General features: G+C 40.0%; 3 protein-coding genes across 4 annotated transcripts in view; 1 reads left to right on the forward strand and 2 right to left on the reverse strand.

Annotated features, from left to right (window-relative positions):
- Positions 1 to 201, reverse strand: part of LOC124282305 (COMM domain-containing protein 10-like) — a 25,822-nt gene extending 25,621 nt beyond the window's left edge. Inside the window, exon 1 of the mRNA XM_046718265.1 lies at positions 156 to 201. Within this exon, the coding sequence (XP_046574221.1) occupies positions 156 to 184 (29 nt within the window). The 5' untranslated portion in view covers positions 185 to 201. The remainder of the gene's footprint in view (positions 1 to 155) is intronic.
- Positions 1 to 15,219, reverse strand: part of LOC124282304 — a 22,005-nt gene extending 6,786 nt beyond the window's left edge. Inside the window, exons 1-2 of the mRNA XM_046718264.1 lie at positions 15,135 to 15,219; positions 8,746 to 10,719 (exon numbers count right to left, since the gene is read on the reverse strand). Coding sequence (XP_046574220.1) covers positions 9,837 to 10,547 — 711 coding nt within the window. The 5' untranslated portion in view covers positions 10,548 to 10,719; positions 15,135 to 15,219 and the 3' untranslated portion in view covers positions 8,746 to 9,836. The remainder of the gene's footprint in view (positions 1 to 8,745; positions 10,720 to 15,134) is intronic.
- Positions 395 to 7,088, forward strand: LOC124282303 (GPN-loop GTPase 2-like). Of its 2 annotated transcripts, none has more exons than XM_046718262.1 (4): positions 395 to 566; positions 4,334 to 4,997; positions 5,414 to 5,512; positions 6,877 to 7,088. In XM_046718262.1, the coding sequence occupies exons 2-4, from the start codon at positions 4,389 to 4,391 to the stop codon at positions 7,075 to 7,077; spliced, it is 909 nt and encodes a 302-aa protein (XP_046574218.1). In that variant the 5' UTR covers positions 395 to 566; positions 4,334 to 4,388; the 3' UTR covers positions 7,078 to 7,088. The 2 variants fall into 2 exon arrangements, with proteins under 2 accessions (XP_046574218.1, XP_046574219.1); XM_046718263.1 differs by having other exon boundaries at positions 395 to 497.
- Positions 15,220 to 15,443: the final 224 nt, after the last annotated feature.

Here is a 15,443-nt window from a genome sequence, read left to right on the forward strand (position 1 = left end):
CTTAGACATCGATCATTTTAGGATTTAATAATACAGTGTTTTAGCGTGATTGTAACACAAATATAGATTCCCTCATATTACGGCACTGTCCCACTGATTACAATGTACAAAACATCTACTGCAATTTAAGAGACACGCCCCTTTTGCGTCCCTACCTCGCTGTTGCAGTGAACATAAGCGCCATGTTGAACAGCACGTGATCAAAACAACCAACGCGATGCACACAGTTAATAGATCCGATTTACCAATTTTTCCTTTTCAAACAAATATGTTATATACCTTGTTAAAAAGATATACTTAATTACAGTTCGAATTACATATAATTGAAATAAGTCGCCTTACATCTTCGAAAAATTGTAACATTTCATTTTGAATAACAAATGTGCATCGCGTGATCAAAGAACATGGCGGCGCCCACAGATTTCAACAATTGTTCTTCGCATCGCAAATGGTGATGACAATGTCACAGCTCCATATCGTCAGCTGACATTTCGTTTGTATGTCGCCCTGTAAGCTATAAAGGTTTTGGATACCGGTTTCGGCAGCAATTTATGGCAGTTGGCCATGTAAGCATGTTTTGTTTTTTCTCAACTCGATCACGAATCACATCAATGTCACTGTGTTGTAGACGTCCCCAGTGAGCTCCTCATACTTGTCATACAGGGAGTCAGAAATGACTCAGCATTAGTGATGTGCTGTCATAATTTGGAAATCACAAGCTTCAAATGAGAGTTTTTTTATCCAAAGTTTTCTAGCAAACATTTTTTTGTGCTTCTGCACTAATGCAAAAACATCGAGACGAAAATGAGCCCTAAAAAATAGTTTTCGTTCATGACAGCACCCATCCACCGTATGTCCACCGGTCGTCTGCATTTGTAACTGCTAACGCTAAAAGGTCATGATCCCAGTAGGTGGGGTGTGGCCCGGGAAAAATAACTATGGAAGCACATTTCAGACACAATCCTTATAACTTTACAACAAAATTTTCATGAAAAGTTGCCAAGTAAAAGCAATTATGACGACTTTGTAAGATGAAATTAAATAGTTATAGTTAATGAATTACGAAACTATGCTTGTGTTTGTTCAGTAAATGTCTCCAAAGTGATGAAGAATGTTTTTGTAACTTTTATTCAAGGTTACAGGAACATTTACTTGTTTAAAAGCGTTTTGTTTATTAAGACATACAAAAGTAGACAAATTCTGAATATTTCTTGACAAAAACTTTCTTATCAGCATTGTGAGACATGAACTTCAATGTTACATCGTTATCAGCTGTTGGCGTAAACTATTCGCCATACTGTTTGTCCGGATATTAGCCATCATGAATATTGATGACGTAGCGCACAACTGACCTTGATACTGTTGTGTGCATGATGGCTTCGTCACGCTACGATAGCGAAGTGTCAAAGGCTGAAACTTATGTTTTTATAAACATTTATATTGATAAAGGTTTGTATAATTGTTGATTTTCACGTGCCTTGTTAATTCCACATACCGCACCGAAACGTGTTAGGTGCGCAAATACTGATAACACGAGGTTACATGTCAATGCACTGCAAAATTGATACCAATAAGCCATTTTTTGGGGTGTTCCTGATCTGTTAAACAATGTGGGCATCACCTTCTTTAATCACATCCTCAGCACTGACACGACCAACCAATTAGTATGTCTCCATATGAAACTAAATCAGCACTTGTGGTTTGGTATTAAAGGTCACCTAAACCCTAGGGGTACAAATACATAAATCACTAACTGGCATCGTTATAAAATGAAACTCCGTCATTAAAACTACTCATTTCGACCTTTAATTGACTTAAATCGACCTTTTTTGACAACAGTGCACAATTCTCACCCATGAGAGCGAAATTTCAACCAATCAGAGCCGATGGCGTCTGTGACGTCATATGAGGAATAGCTTTGAGGGCGATGCAGAATTCATCTACATTTTAGGGGTTAAATTATCTTGTTTACAGGCTTGTATAAACCTGAAACCGTGACAATTGTTGTGGAAAATGAAAGCTATATGTTCTCACAATCTACTGTCATTTAATTTTGTCTCCTGCTTTGCCTAGTTTCCGAGTTACAACTTGTTTTCATAGACGATTCTGTCAAAATCGATTGGTGTCGTCAACTAAGGCCCTATTTGTATAATGACTGATCCAAATTGATCCCATTTCTGTGTTTTTTTCCTCGATATTTAATCATGTCATGTAAAAATCTGTTTGTATTCTCAAAACAGTGTCGGCCCATAAGTTTTCACATGCAATACAGCAATTAATACTCCCTTGTTGTTATTTGTCATCATTCACTTGATGGTCAGTTAATGAATTTATAACAGGTATAATTAGTGGTAACACACTTAGATTACCCGACAAAGGTTCCCATTTGGCATTTCTTGTGTCTGGAGTAAATATTCAACATTATAAACATCGATCAAAGGATTAACCGATAACACGCTGATTGATTAATTACTTTTATCTTAAACAGCGGAATTATCAAAAGGTAGTGTTTATGTATGTAGATTTACTAATCTATACTGAATACACTCTGTCGTGTCGGTGTCATGCGTAAAAACAACGTCCTTCTTTCAAAGGATTAACCGGCAATAGATTGATTGATTGCCCATTATTGGCTAACTAAATTACTGTTTTAAAGAAAGGCGGACATTATGCAATTAGTTGCCAGGTGTGCTATCTTGGGTGACCAATGAGACTATACACCAATACCTGAAAAGATTTATCACTTTTCAGATATTAAACTGTTAAAAGACACATCATTTGGAACAGTTTTGAGGATATTGATGGATACATTCCTCGAACAAGGTAATGGCCTGATATTGTTCCTATAACTTTAATCTGTTTTAATTTTTAATATTTGCATTTTGTTTTATTCATTTGTCGTAGCATTCAACAGAATCATTGTTTTAGCCGTGAAGTGTAATGAGACAGACAACATGCACTAGAATTATGTGTGCGAATTATGATTCACATTGGAAAACTATAAAATGTCTAGATATTACAGTTCTGTTATAAATTAACTATAAGTATCAGCAGATCGTCTGCTTTTTATTTAGTTTCAAAATGCATACAAGTATGATAATAAACTAATTAGGATTATAAGACCAAATATAAAGACGCACATTGACTAGTATCTACATACTGGTGAGTGGACATTAACCATGGGAATGTAGCAAGAAATTTATCGGCGCGAGTATTGTGACTTCGACCCCCACCTGCGCTTCCGTGGAAGAAATCGTTATGTTATAAGTTGTGTCATGCAAAATCCGTTTGGTTATGATTCCATTACATATTTAACTACGGTAGAAAGTAGTCTTGATTTTCTAACTTGATGAAAACAAACTATAATCTCATTAATTCTAACAGATTTTTTATTTTTAAAATGGCGAACCCATGTCGGAACATCCGCCAGTCTGAGGATAAATGGTATTTAGGTTTGTTTTCTGACGAGTTAAATCAAAACTACTTTCTACTTGTAGTAAAATATGTATTTTATTGATGGCCAATAGGAGTTTGCATGACATAGCATTATAACATAACAATTTCTCGTGGCGAGAGGTGGTGTCAATATAATACTACCTACAATATTATTGTTACTTCGACAACAACCTCATTTCGAGGAAAAATCGTTATGTTACAAGTTGTGCCATAGAAAATCTTTATGGTCATCAATCATATGCATATTTTACTACAACTAGTAAGTAGTTTTGATTCTTTAACTTCCGTGGAAGCGATCTGAACACACAAGTAAGATATCGTTTCAGGCTTCCACAACGCCAAGCCGCACTCACAAACATAACCCATTTAGCACCTAACTGCGGGGAGTCCTGTGGAAATCTGTGCATGGGGACACCATCGCCCGACCCTAGGAGCAATTGGCGACAAAGCAAAGCGATTCGGCATGTAAAATTAGGTTGATGTCGAGAAATCATCAAAATGATGAGCGTGCTACACATTTTCTATACAAATAACTGAAAATCGTTCCTCATATGGCGTCACTGCAGTGCTCTGGCGACAGAGTTACGTAACCTGTCTGTGGTTTCGACATGGCTTAGAGGGAAGCAGGCTTACTTTTTGGCCACTTTTAATCAAACCGGTATTAATTAACCACAAGTTTTTAAAGAATAAATTTGATGTTCCTCATAAGACTAACCACAAATCTTTCATATGTAATGGTTAAACGAGTAACAAAAACAAAGTTTAGTGGTTCTTTAAGAAAACTGCTGGTATTGTCTAGCAGTGTACAAACTACAATGATGCACTCAGCACAAAACAAATTATTCATCATTTAAAGTTGTATTTTATTTATTTACAGGAACTGAAGTATAAATGAAACATTAGCCTAATCATCTGATCAAAACTGTATCACCATGCCATGGGGACAAGTTGTCATTGGCCCTCCAGGGTCTGGGAAAACAACATATTGTACTGGCATGTCAGAATTTCTAACTGGTCTTGGCAGAGAGGTTGCAGTGGTAAATCTGGATCCAGCTAATGACACACTGCCTTACAAATGTGCTGTGGACATATCTGATCTGATCACACTGAGTGATGTCATGGACAACTTGAAGCTCGGACCAAATGGAGGACTGATTTACTGCATGGAATATCTGGAAAAGAATTTTGATTGGTTGAAAGAACAACTGGAGAAGGTCAAGGTGAATTACATATTGTTTGATTTCCCAGGTCAAGTGGAACTGTATACACATCACAACTCTGTCCGTAATGTGTTGGCGGAACTACAGAAGTGCAGCTACAACTTAGTAGCTGTGCATCTTGTGGACTCACACTACTGCAACGAAGCAGGCAAATTTGTGTCAGTGTTGCTCACGTCGCTGTCAACAATGCTGCAGATGGAGTTGCCGCATGTCAATGTGTTATCAAAGGCAGACTTGATAGAGAAGTATGGAAAGTTGGCATTCAACCTTGACTTCTACACAGAGGTGCTTGATCTCAACTATCTACTGGACCATCTGCAGGTGAGGGATAAGGGAGGTAATCATGTGTGACTGATTCAAGTTTGCAGTCATTATAGATCTAATGGAGTTGTTTTGGTCTTTCTATTTTTTTAAAAAAACATAAAACTATGTCTCTGCTTATTAAGAGATTTGTTTATGATCTTTTAGTTAAAAGGCTCAGTTAATAATCAGATTCCATATGTACACAGTCTGCTTAAATTAATTGTTTTCAGGGATTGAAATAGTGCTAAATCTGCTTGACATGGCACATTAAATTGTAATGGCACAGATGAAATATTTGAACCAGTGCTAAACTAATAAACAATACATACATCAATGACATGTCTTTGTCATCAACTTGGAATATTTAAATGTACTCTGGAACATGTTTTGTTGGACATGATTACTGAGGATGAAACTCCTTGTCTTCTATTCAGGATGACCCAGTGTTCCAGAAGTACAAGAAGTTAAACGAGGCCCTGATTGGTGTGATCCAGGACTACAGTCTGGTCTCCTTCGTCATGCTCAACATACAGGTACTGCTGCTCACCATAATACTCAATGGAGGACATCTTAAAGTTCAGATTTGAAATTTTGCTTTGATGAAAAATAGCCAAGATATGAGTTTGATAAACCAGAGGTGAGGTGAAATTGGGTTTAATGTCGTTCTTGAGAATATTTCGCTCATATGACGACGTGCATTCATGTGTATGTGTATGTGCGGCTGCTTGTACTAGCCCAGACTGAAGCTGGTTTTATAGTGCTAGCCCACTGAGATACCATGCCCCAGTGAAGCATGAATACCCCACTCACACACATTATACTGACTCCGAGCCGACCAGCCCTTGTTGTACCCATAAATGCCGAGCGGATCGAACCCGCGACCTTCCGCTCTCTGGGCAGACGCTCTTACCACTACACCAAGGAGGCGGTCTTGATAAACCAGATATACTGATAGAAGGAAACTAATGGATCAGTGTGTGAGGAAAGTGTTTTTGGCCATGAGCTGGTGTGAGTAACTGTGTTGGTTGGTTGGCATTTAGCAATGTTCAAGTTGTATAATGACTGTCTCTAAATAATGAAGTCTTCTCCAGACGATCCATTGATTGACATCATGATCAACAATCTGTGCAATTGGGATACAATGACAAGTCATGTGCTAAAGGGTCTTCAGTTTCACCATGTTTGATAGGTCTGTCATGTTTTTATGCATTAAGATCAACCATTATTGTTAGTCTGTCACATTATCTGGAATTATATGATTTATTACAAAATATGTAACCTCTGCTAAAAATGTTCACATTTAAATGTAATCAACCAGAATGGATGATTTCCTTGGTTAGAAATCCCGATAAAATCTTCTATATTGGATGAAGTCTGCAGACACGACATGGAACACCAATGGAAAGATATCAATATACCAAGTACAGGCTGAAAATGATGAACTTCTTTTCTGCTGTGTGATATGATGTATTTCTTAAAGAAAGATCCCTCTTAGCAGTTCCCTCACTTTCTCATATGGAAGAGTCAACTTACAGGATGAGATCTGCAGACTCACTGACTCGGTTGATGCAAGTCATTGTATTCTAGTTGTACAGATCAATACACATGATGTCAGTCACTGGATTGTTTGGTCCAGACTTTATTATACAGACTGAAATGTTGCTGATTGTGGCATGAAACAATAAACTTGCAGGAGTACTAAGTCAGTACCAATTGTTTGATCAGCATTCTAGAAGTTGGTTTGTCAGTTTTAGCTTGAAAACGGTGTAGGAATCTTCACCAAAATGTTCCCTTATGCAATAAACAAGAAGTTGTTATCCATAAATTTGTATGATTTATTATTGAAATTAGTACCAGTTTCCCCACCAGACGTTGAAGCATGTTTCTATTTGACCAGGACAAGGAGAGCATGCTGCGTGTGATGAAGTCTGTGGACAAGGCTAATGGCTATGTGTTCGGGGACACAGAGGAGAGGAGCATCCAGTCTCTGCTGTCGTGTGCGGTTGGGGCCGAGTTTGAATACGACAAGATCAAGGATGTTAGGGAAAAGTACATGGACACTGATGCCGTTACAGAAGATCAAGATGACTTTCCATGATGATAGAACTAGTTAATGACTATGTTGTTGTACACAGGTGGACCTAGGATTTGTTAAAAATGTAACTTGTTAACTTTAGTATGCGTGTGTCAAGTTTGTTCAAAGTTCCCTCTCTCTCCTCCCCTTAAAAATTCCTGGATCCGCCAATGATCTGAGTATGATTTTGGTACTCTTGGCCTTTTACAAATTTCCACCTATTATCAGGCTGTTTTCCTACTTCATTCAGTTCTTGAACAGCTGGTGTCATCCATGGATGATCTCATTTATATTGATGTGAATGTAGATCTATAACTATAAGGACGTGTTTCTCTTCTGGAGTATCCTTGTACTAGGATAAGGGAGGGTATGAATTAAATTGTACATTAATGGTCTTGATTTGTATGTCATTGTGGTTGACATGTGAATGGGAAAGTGTGTCAGCCATGGGCTCTAATTCTGAAGCCATTCTCCTATTGACCTAATAGGTTGGTCCAGTTTGGCACAGTTTAATTCTTATTTTTGAGAACTTTTATATGAACAATTTATATATGTAATAAATATTTCAAAACTCTTTTGTGAATTTGTTTCTTTTTTTTATTTGATCAAGTGGCAACATGAAGTGTGACAAAACAACACACAGTTCAACAACACCAATTAGGTAACCTTGGTAACAAGTTGGAATACTTACAACTTTTCAGATTGTAAAAAAGTGCAAATATGAAACCATTCTGTACTATTCTTTGTGAAGAATGTACAAGAATATACACTGATGTATTACAATCATAATAAAGTAGAGTTTTACAACGTTAAACATTTTCTGAACAACAAAGAAGTCATGATATTAAAATATACTATCCAAATAAACCAGGGAATATTTTGTTGTTCGGTGTGACTTGAACAAATATCAGTGTCTGGCAAGGAAAGTAAGTGATTTATGAGGCAACAATATTTCTGAAGAAATCCTGCTCCATAACACAACGCTGATGGCCATGAAGCATGTAACACCGTAAAGCACTGTGAGGGGTGGTATACCACATTTACCAGCGTCTCAGACACAGATGTGAGCAGGGACGGTGGGGTAGCCTTTTGTTAAAAGCATTTGCTGGTCACGTGGAAGACCCGGGTTAGATTTCCCACATGGGTTCAATGTATGAAGCTCATTTCTGGTGTCCTCCAGAGTGCTGGAATATTGCTATATGCAGCATAAAACTATACTCACTCATTTGTAAGCAGATACACATTATTTTTTGGGAATCCAACACTGAAAGACACATTATTTAACACATTTAATTATTAGGGAAGTATCAGTATTGTTCATACAACGTTCTGAACACCCTGAGGTTGGGTTGGAGGTGGGCACATGACAGAAGGTCCACACAATGCAAAGACAACGTTGATGATGGACGCCACTCTCGACGGCGAAGGCCAAAAATATCAGCCCAGGACATATTCAGAACCATGACATGAGGAAATCGGTTGCCAACTGGCACTCAGATAAGGGACCATTTGGAACAGGCAACGGGTGGAGGGGTACATGCCGAGAGTGCGCGATATCGTCATCACAGATGGCACCACATCCTCCTGTCATCCCATAAGGTACTGCACGTCATTTGAATATCAAGCACCAGTGGTGTAGGAGCGTTAACACTGTAATAACACTGGGCTAAAGTCGTTGTTTTCTAACGTGACGAATCGAGTTTTGAGACGTCCTAATAAACGTTTTATGAAGGTAAACGCCATACAGCTTACCATTTTGTGTGGATCCATAATGGTATGTTTGGTATCACAATTACTGGCCACTTTGCCGTCCCAGTTACAGGTCTATACCATCGGGACATCACTGCACCACTTGCTGGCCAAAGTTCCATCTTTGATCATGATAATGCACGTGTTCACCATACCAGGATTGTGACCCAACTCTTCCAACGGCAAAACATCCATGCCACGACAAGCACTCAGTCCTGACCTTTATTTGGCTGACACATTTGGGGCGTACAGATGTGTACGTCAACATCAAAATCTATCCCTAATCTCAGTGAACTCGGTGCTGCTCTTACTGATGAGTGTAAAACATGAGTCAAGATGGCATTGATCGACTGATCAGTAGCATGTCTTTAAGATCTCGTGCTTGTCTTGCCAATAGAAGTTTGTTAATTGGTGTCAGTGACGTTGACTGCAGAATGCTAATTATGAATTTAACCCCCGACCTGTTATAGTGATGATCTAATCACAACAACCATTAGAACACATTGGATCTGATCGCCTATCCCCAGCAGATATGATCATGTCTTCTCCATTTGCTAATACCATACGGATCAGGAAATACGTCTTGATAATTCCTAATAACCCTTATTATATATGCATAAATGTAACGAACCGCTGACTACAAATATTACACATATGTAAATGACAGATTGAAAATAACGTGGTAGTTTTTTCCGAAACCAAAGGATAAATCACAGTGATTACAGCACATGACATAAAATATTCCTTGATGATGTTGTTGGTAAGTATCTCTAAATGCACAGAAATGTCAACCTCATTCCACGTAATTAAGGCTTCTAACATAATCACAGATATATTACACGTCTTCCCAGTGAATATATTTTAATGTAAGATATATCATAATACTACTCAAAAGAACACCCCTCAGTTACCATAGTAATTCTTTCATGCCAATGCAATAAATACACCTGATGTTCTCATGTAGCTGTAGTTAATCATGTTAAGTCAGGAATATACAGTCTTCTTTAACTTCACGCGAGTAGTATACATGCAGGTCAGCCACAACACAGACACTTGAGGGCCTGACGGATCTCTCTACAGCAGAGCCAGCAGACTGGGACCAGGAAGGACTTGGCAAGGATAAGCCACATTGCCACCTGACTAACCACGTGCAGCTGGCTGCACTTCCGGTGGGTAGGGCAGGGGTAGGCGATGGTGGCGAACTCCAGGACGAAGTATGGCGTGTACAAGGCAATAGTGATGAAGATGGACGAAATGGCGTCAATAGGTACCTGGATGTGCTCACCATAGAACAAGAGATTCCGGGACAGGTATCCTGGAAGATGGACGTACACCACCAGAATGGCTGATGCTAAAATACATAACAGTTGTGGAAAGTAACTGAAAATTACGTACAGGTTGGCCGATGTTTCATCACTCACTACCCTCGTACATGCAAGCACAAATGATGAGTTACGGGGTGATGTTGCGCCAAAGTACAGCGGTACCAGTGTAATAATCGACAGTAGCCAGATAACGAATCCCAGAACCATCGGCATGATGACCTCAGCTTTGTTGGGAGCGTAGAGATGATGTGACGTTATTCTGTGGATGTAGAAGACGTTGACGAGGAAGAGGCCGAGACAGGTGACTGACGGAACCAGGGACGTCCGGAACAGCACCAGCGTGTTGTAGGTATGGCAGGAGAAGATCCACTCCTGTCTGATGGAGACGTCCAGAAGAAGCGGACACACTAGAACCCCCATGAGGAGGTCTCCCACAGCAACATTCAGGATGAGGAGGTGTTTTGTGGACTGCCTGAGGACAGGGGAGGTGGTGATGAGGAGTATCAACAGCACGTTGAAAGTAATAATGAGCAAGGTGAACAGCAAGAGAAGTCCTTGACCTTCATGCCTCTCAGTGCCCCCCCAACAGCATCTGCAACCACAAAATTCATATTACGCCAGATTTTTCTTAAAACCCGGTTCATTTACCTTCTAAAACAAATGTGAAACAAAGCTAGAAAAATAAACACATTATTTAAAATACTGATAACATACCGTTTTAAAAGTACTTTTCTTACAAACTTCAAAACATGAGATATAACAGATCGCGACAGTAAATGACCAACCGAGATTAAATTTAATTTATTTCTCTAACCTTCATATTTGTGGACTTCAGTTTTGGATTTAAAAATGTGTAAATGGAGTCACCCACACTTTTTCTGTGCGGGGTGCGGGAATGAACCTAGATAGCTATTTAGCAATGTTAGGGCGGTGGGGTAGCCTAGTGGTCAAAGCGTTGGCTCGTCACGCCGAAGACCCGGGTTCGAATCCCCACATGGGTAAAATGTGTGAAGCCCATTTCTGGTGTCCCCCGCCGTGATGTTGCTGGAATATTGCTAAAAGCAAAAACTCAGTCAGTCAGCAATGTTACGTATTCATTCGCAATGTTACTATTTCATTGTTGTTGTTGTTTTTAAATGACTGATTTCATGAATAATATACTATAAAACGATGACCGACCATACACTTTGGCATCTGATGATGTTCTGTCGATGGTGTAATTTGCGTTTTATCACCCGTAGCCTCGTAACCCGAATCCAGCCCTCTCACCGTTCGAATACCACGTGAGGAATTGTGAGCACATTTATGCCTCTACCGCTTGTATTACAAAGGGCGACAGTTCCCACAAACACATACCAAGTCTGCCAACTATGGCAATCAGTGCCAAGAATTCTGGAGAATGCCATCTCCACTGTATGGGGTTGACGATCCACGTCAACGCTGATGAATGTTACCGTATGTTACAACGCCTGATCCCTGTCAGGGGTGCTTGATCCCAGTATTGCTCTCCATGTTGTTGACAATTGGATGTTATCCAAATATTATCAACGAAGATTGTTGACCCCGAATTATGGCTTATTGTTATTTTGACGTGTGTGTTTTGAACTTTACGAATATAAAGTTTTGAAACTTACGCGTATGAAGGATTACACATTCTTTGATTCTTTCAAACGCTTCATACGTAAGTTTCATAATTCTAGGTTTTGATTTACTACTTTCTGTTAATAAATATATCTTAATGAAATGTATTAATAGATAAGAACGCGTTACCGTTATAAAATCTGACTTTATTGGTCCGAGAGTTCGTGAAACATGACGTAGACACCCAGAGTTGCATCTTGGCCCAGGTTTATGATCTTGGCACAAGACTCGTGCCCGTGGGTTAACACAGTGGGAAAGGTAACCTACATCTCCCGGGTACGCATTCCTCGTCAACATACACCTGAGCCATTAGACGGGGACCATTAGTCTCTCTGACATTTCCTGAACCATATTATATACCTTCCGACAAGTCCACACTGTCAGGATACAGTTATCAAGTCTATATTTTCCACAGGTTTTGAATCTTCGCTCTCAGTGGACCTCCTTTTCAGTTTAATTTCAGTGTATTTTTTTAAAATAAAAATTATATATTTTCAGACGCTTAGCGTTTGTCTACGCTTGAGTCATTCCGCATTCAACGTTCACCACGTCCAAAATCTAAATGCCGCTCTAACTAGAAATAACCTATAACTTCAAAGCACAGTTTTAAGATCTACATCGGAAGTGGAAGACTGATTCAATTAACATGTATCAGTATTCAGCAGCTTCTAGAGGTTAGATCTTCCTTCTAACTGTTATAGGAGCGGTGGGGTAGCCTGGTTAAAGACCCGGGTTCGATTCCTCACATGGGTACATTGTGTGAAGCCTATTTTGGTGTCCCCTGACGTGATCTTGTGGGGAAATTGCTACAAGCGGAAAAAAACATACTCACTCACTCACTCTAATTGTTATAGAGGCGGTGGGATAGCCTAGTGGATCGATTCCCCACATGGGTACAATGTGTGAAGCCCATTCCTGGTGTCCCCGCCGTGCTGTTGCTGGAATATTGCTAAAAGCGGCATCAAACCATACTCACTCACTCTAATTGTTATAGAGGCGGTAGGGTTGCCAAGTAGATAAAGACCCGGGTTCGATTCCTCACATGGGTACAATGTGTGCAGCCTATTTTTGGTGTTCCCTGACGCTTGACGTGATGTTGCTGGAATATTGCTAAAAGCGGCGTAAAACCGTTCTAATTGCTATATAACCTTTACCAAGAATTTTGATTTTGCCTTGAAGTTAGACAGTGCTGTATTTCGAGCTTTGAAGATGCTGTGTTTCCTTTACAGCATGGCGTGTCAGATAGAGGTTGGAGAAGAGCCGAAAAATTCGCATGTTTTTGACACACGAATACGGCAAAATATGGGTGACGAGATCTCCCAGATTTACACACAGGAATTTGAACCAATGCGCCAGTGTAGATAGGGGACGCATATCCTGCTACAGCGTCTGTAAATACCTCTGAGCCACTGTTCCATGATGCATACAGTGTTGTGTAACAGGAAGTGACTACACTATTGATAGCGGTCATTGTCCGCTCGAGACAAACGCACGTGCATATTATACACTGCCAAGTAGATCTTGGAAGGATTCCCTGGCCACTCAAAAAACGCAGTTATCTCTTTCGACAGTGCTTCCATACACAGTGAAAACATTGGTATCTATGTGTTTTTGAGTATCTCATAGACACTTGCGACTGTCTCAAAACAGCTGATATGTCAGTCTGTGACGTGTTTAATTATTTAGTGCAGTTCTGGTCGTACTCGTGGAAAGCGATATTTCAGCTGGTTTTTAGCGTTGATGCGTTCACTAGCCCAGAATACGACTGCTTTCTGTTGACAGTCGCAGTGTTTGGATAGACCATATTTGCTAGTTTTAACAATATCAATACGTATAAGCAACATTAATATGAGCAAAGAGGCGACAAACGGGATCGGGTGGTCAGATTCGCTAACTTGGTTGACACATGTCAACTGGGACTCCCTGGGACTCATACTCTTAATTTTCAGGGGTCCTGGACTACAAAATGGGGGTCCCAGACACTTAAATACTATTATTAATACTATGTTTTAATATGAGGTGAGTGAGTGATTTTAGTTTTACGCCGCACTCAGCAATATTCCAGCTATATGGCGGCGGTCTGTAAATAATCGAGTCTGGACCAGACAATCCAGTGATCAACACCATGAGCATCGATCTGCGCAATTGGGAACCGATGACATGTGTCAACCAAGTCAGCGAGCCTGACCACCCGATCCCGTTAGTCGCCTCTTATGACAAGCATGGGTTACTGAAGATCAATATTCTAACCCGGACCTTCACGGGTCTGTTTTAATATGACAACGTATGGTATGGATTTACAACTTCTTTAATATTTACAACACGATGTTTCTGGGCTACTTCTTGCCCCTTCATCTAAATCCATACCATACCAGAACAGAATAGACCTTCAGAACCCCGTGACATCAGCAGGAACAGACTAAACATATAATATGGGGGATAAAGCGTGGAATGGATCAGTGCTCATGCTATCAACCGCTGACCATATTGTCGACTAATTATATCGATGTGTAACGCTGCATTCAGCAATATTCCAGCTGCATGACGACAATCAGTAAATAATCATGAAAACATGTGCATTGCCATTGGTCTACATAACTGGGTAGGTCACGTCCATCGAGATGACGAATTAGTGATACTGAGCTCTTCCCGTTCAGCTTTATAATCAGTTCGCAGTGTGTTTATAATAGTGAAGTTTCCATGTTTTCATGGAACGTATAATACCGAGTATTTACTCTTCATCCCATTTTATTTGTACAATGTTACCCGTGAAGATCGGGAATTGGTCTTCAGTAACCCATGCTTGTCGCAGTAGTCGACTAATGGGATAAGGTGGTCAGGCTCGCTGACTTGGTTGACATGTCATCGTTTCCCAACTTCGTAGATCGATGCTAATGCTGTTAATCACTGGATTGTCTGGTACAGACTCAATTATTTACATACCGCCGCCATATAGCTGGAATAGTGCGGCGTTAAACAAAAACCCAAATATATGTTGAATGTTTATATATCCCGCGAGCTTTGAATTATTCTCCAGAAACACATGTAAGTCAAAAGAGACGACTCATGGAAACGGGTGAGGAGTGTCGGTGACTTGATCTATGCATTTTATCAATTCCCAATTGATTAGATCAATGCTCATGATGTCACTGGCCCAAGTCCATTATTTGCAGACCGACAGCTGAATATTGTTGAGTGCGGCGTTAAAATGTGTATAATGTTATTCATCAATTTTCCAACATATGTTGCTATTTGTACATCCTTACCTGAGAGGATGCACTGTACAGTATATATTCTGATACTGTTTCCGGAAGGAAAATAGGTGAGTCAGCGTTCTGTTTTACTGTAGAAATAGTGTCCACCTACCTGTTGGTACTGAGGGCCCCCTGGGTGAGACACAAACATATCTAGGTGAGCCGGAGACAACATGTCGGTGCTTCTCTACAGCCGCCAGTCAAGGAGTATCTGACTGAAGTAAGCGATGGTGTCGTGACGCGACACCAGCCGTCTGTGAGAGCGGGGACAGCAGTGTGGCAGCCAGCCGGAAGCAGCGCTCTGCCATCGTAGAAATGCCTGAGAGTTGTCTGGTTTCTTCCTTTGTTATTGCAGGAATAACCCAACAATGCAAATAAAACAAATGGACACATGAACATATTGCAGAAAATGGTTACAGAG

This window comes from Haliotis rubra, unplaced genomic scaffold, assembly GCF_003918875.1.
Source record: "Haliotis rubra isolate DU_JTF1 unplaced genomic scaffold, ASM391887v1 Scf298, whole genome shotgun sequence".
NCBI classification, from domain to species: Eukaryota; Metazoa; Mollusca; class Gastropoda; order Lepetellida; family Haliotidae; genus Haliotis; species Haliotis rubra.

What these genes read in the sequence shown, in the direction of transcription:
- LOC124282303 (XM_046718262.1), top strand. Translation starts at nt 4,389, where the DNA reads ATGCCATGGGGACAAGTTGTCATTGGCCCTCCAGGGTCTGGGAAAACA. An exon ending in ATCTACTGGACCATCTGCAG is followed by an intron (nt 4,998 to 5,413) that starts GTGAGGGATAAG and finishes TCTTCTATTCAG; the next exon opens with GATGACCCAGTGTTCCAGAA. An exon ending in TCGTCATGCTCAACATACAG is followed by an intron (nt 5,513 to 6,876) that starts GTACTGCTGCTC and finishes CTATTTGACCAG; the next exon opens with GACAAGGAGAGCATGCTGCG.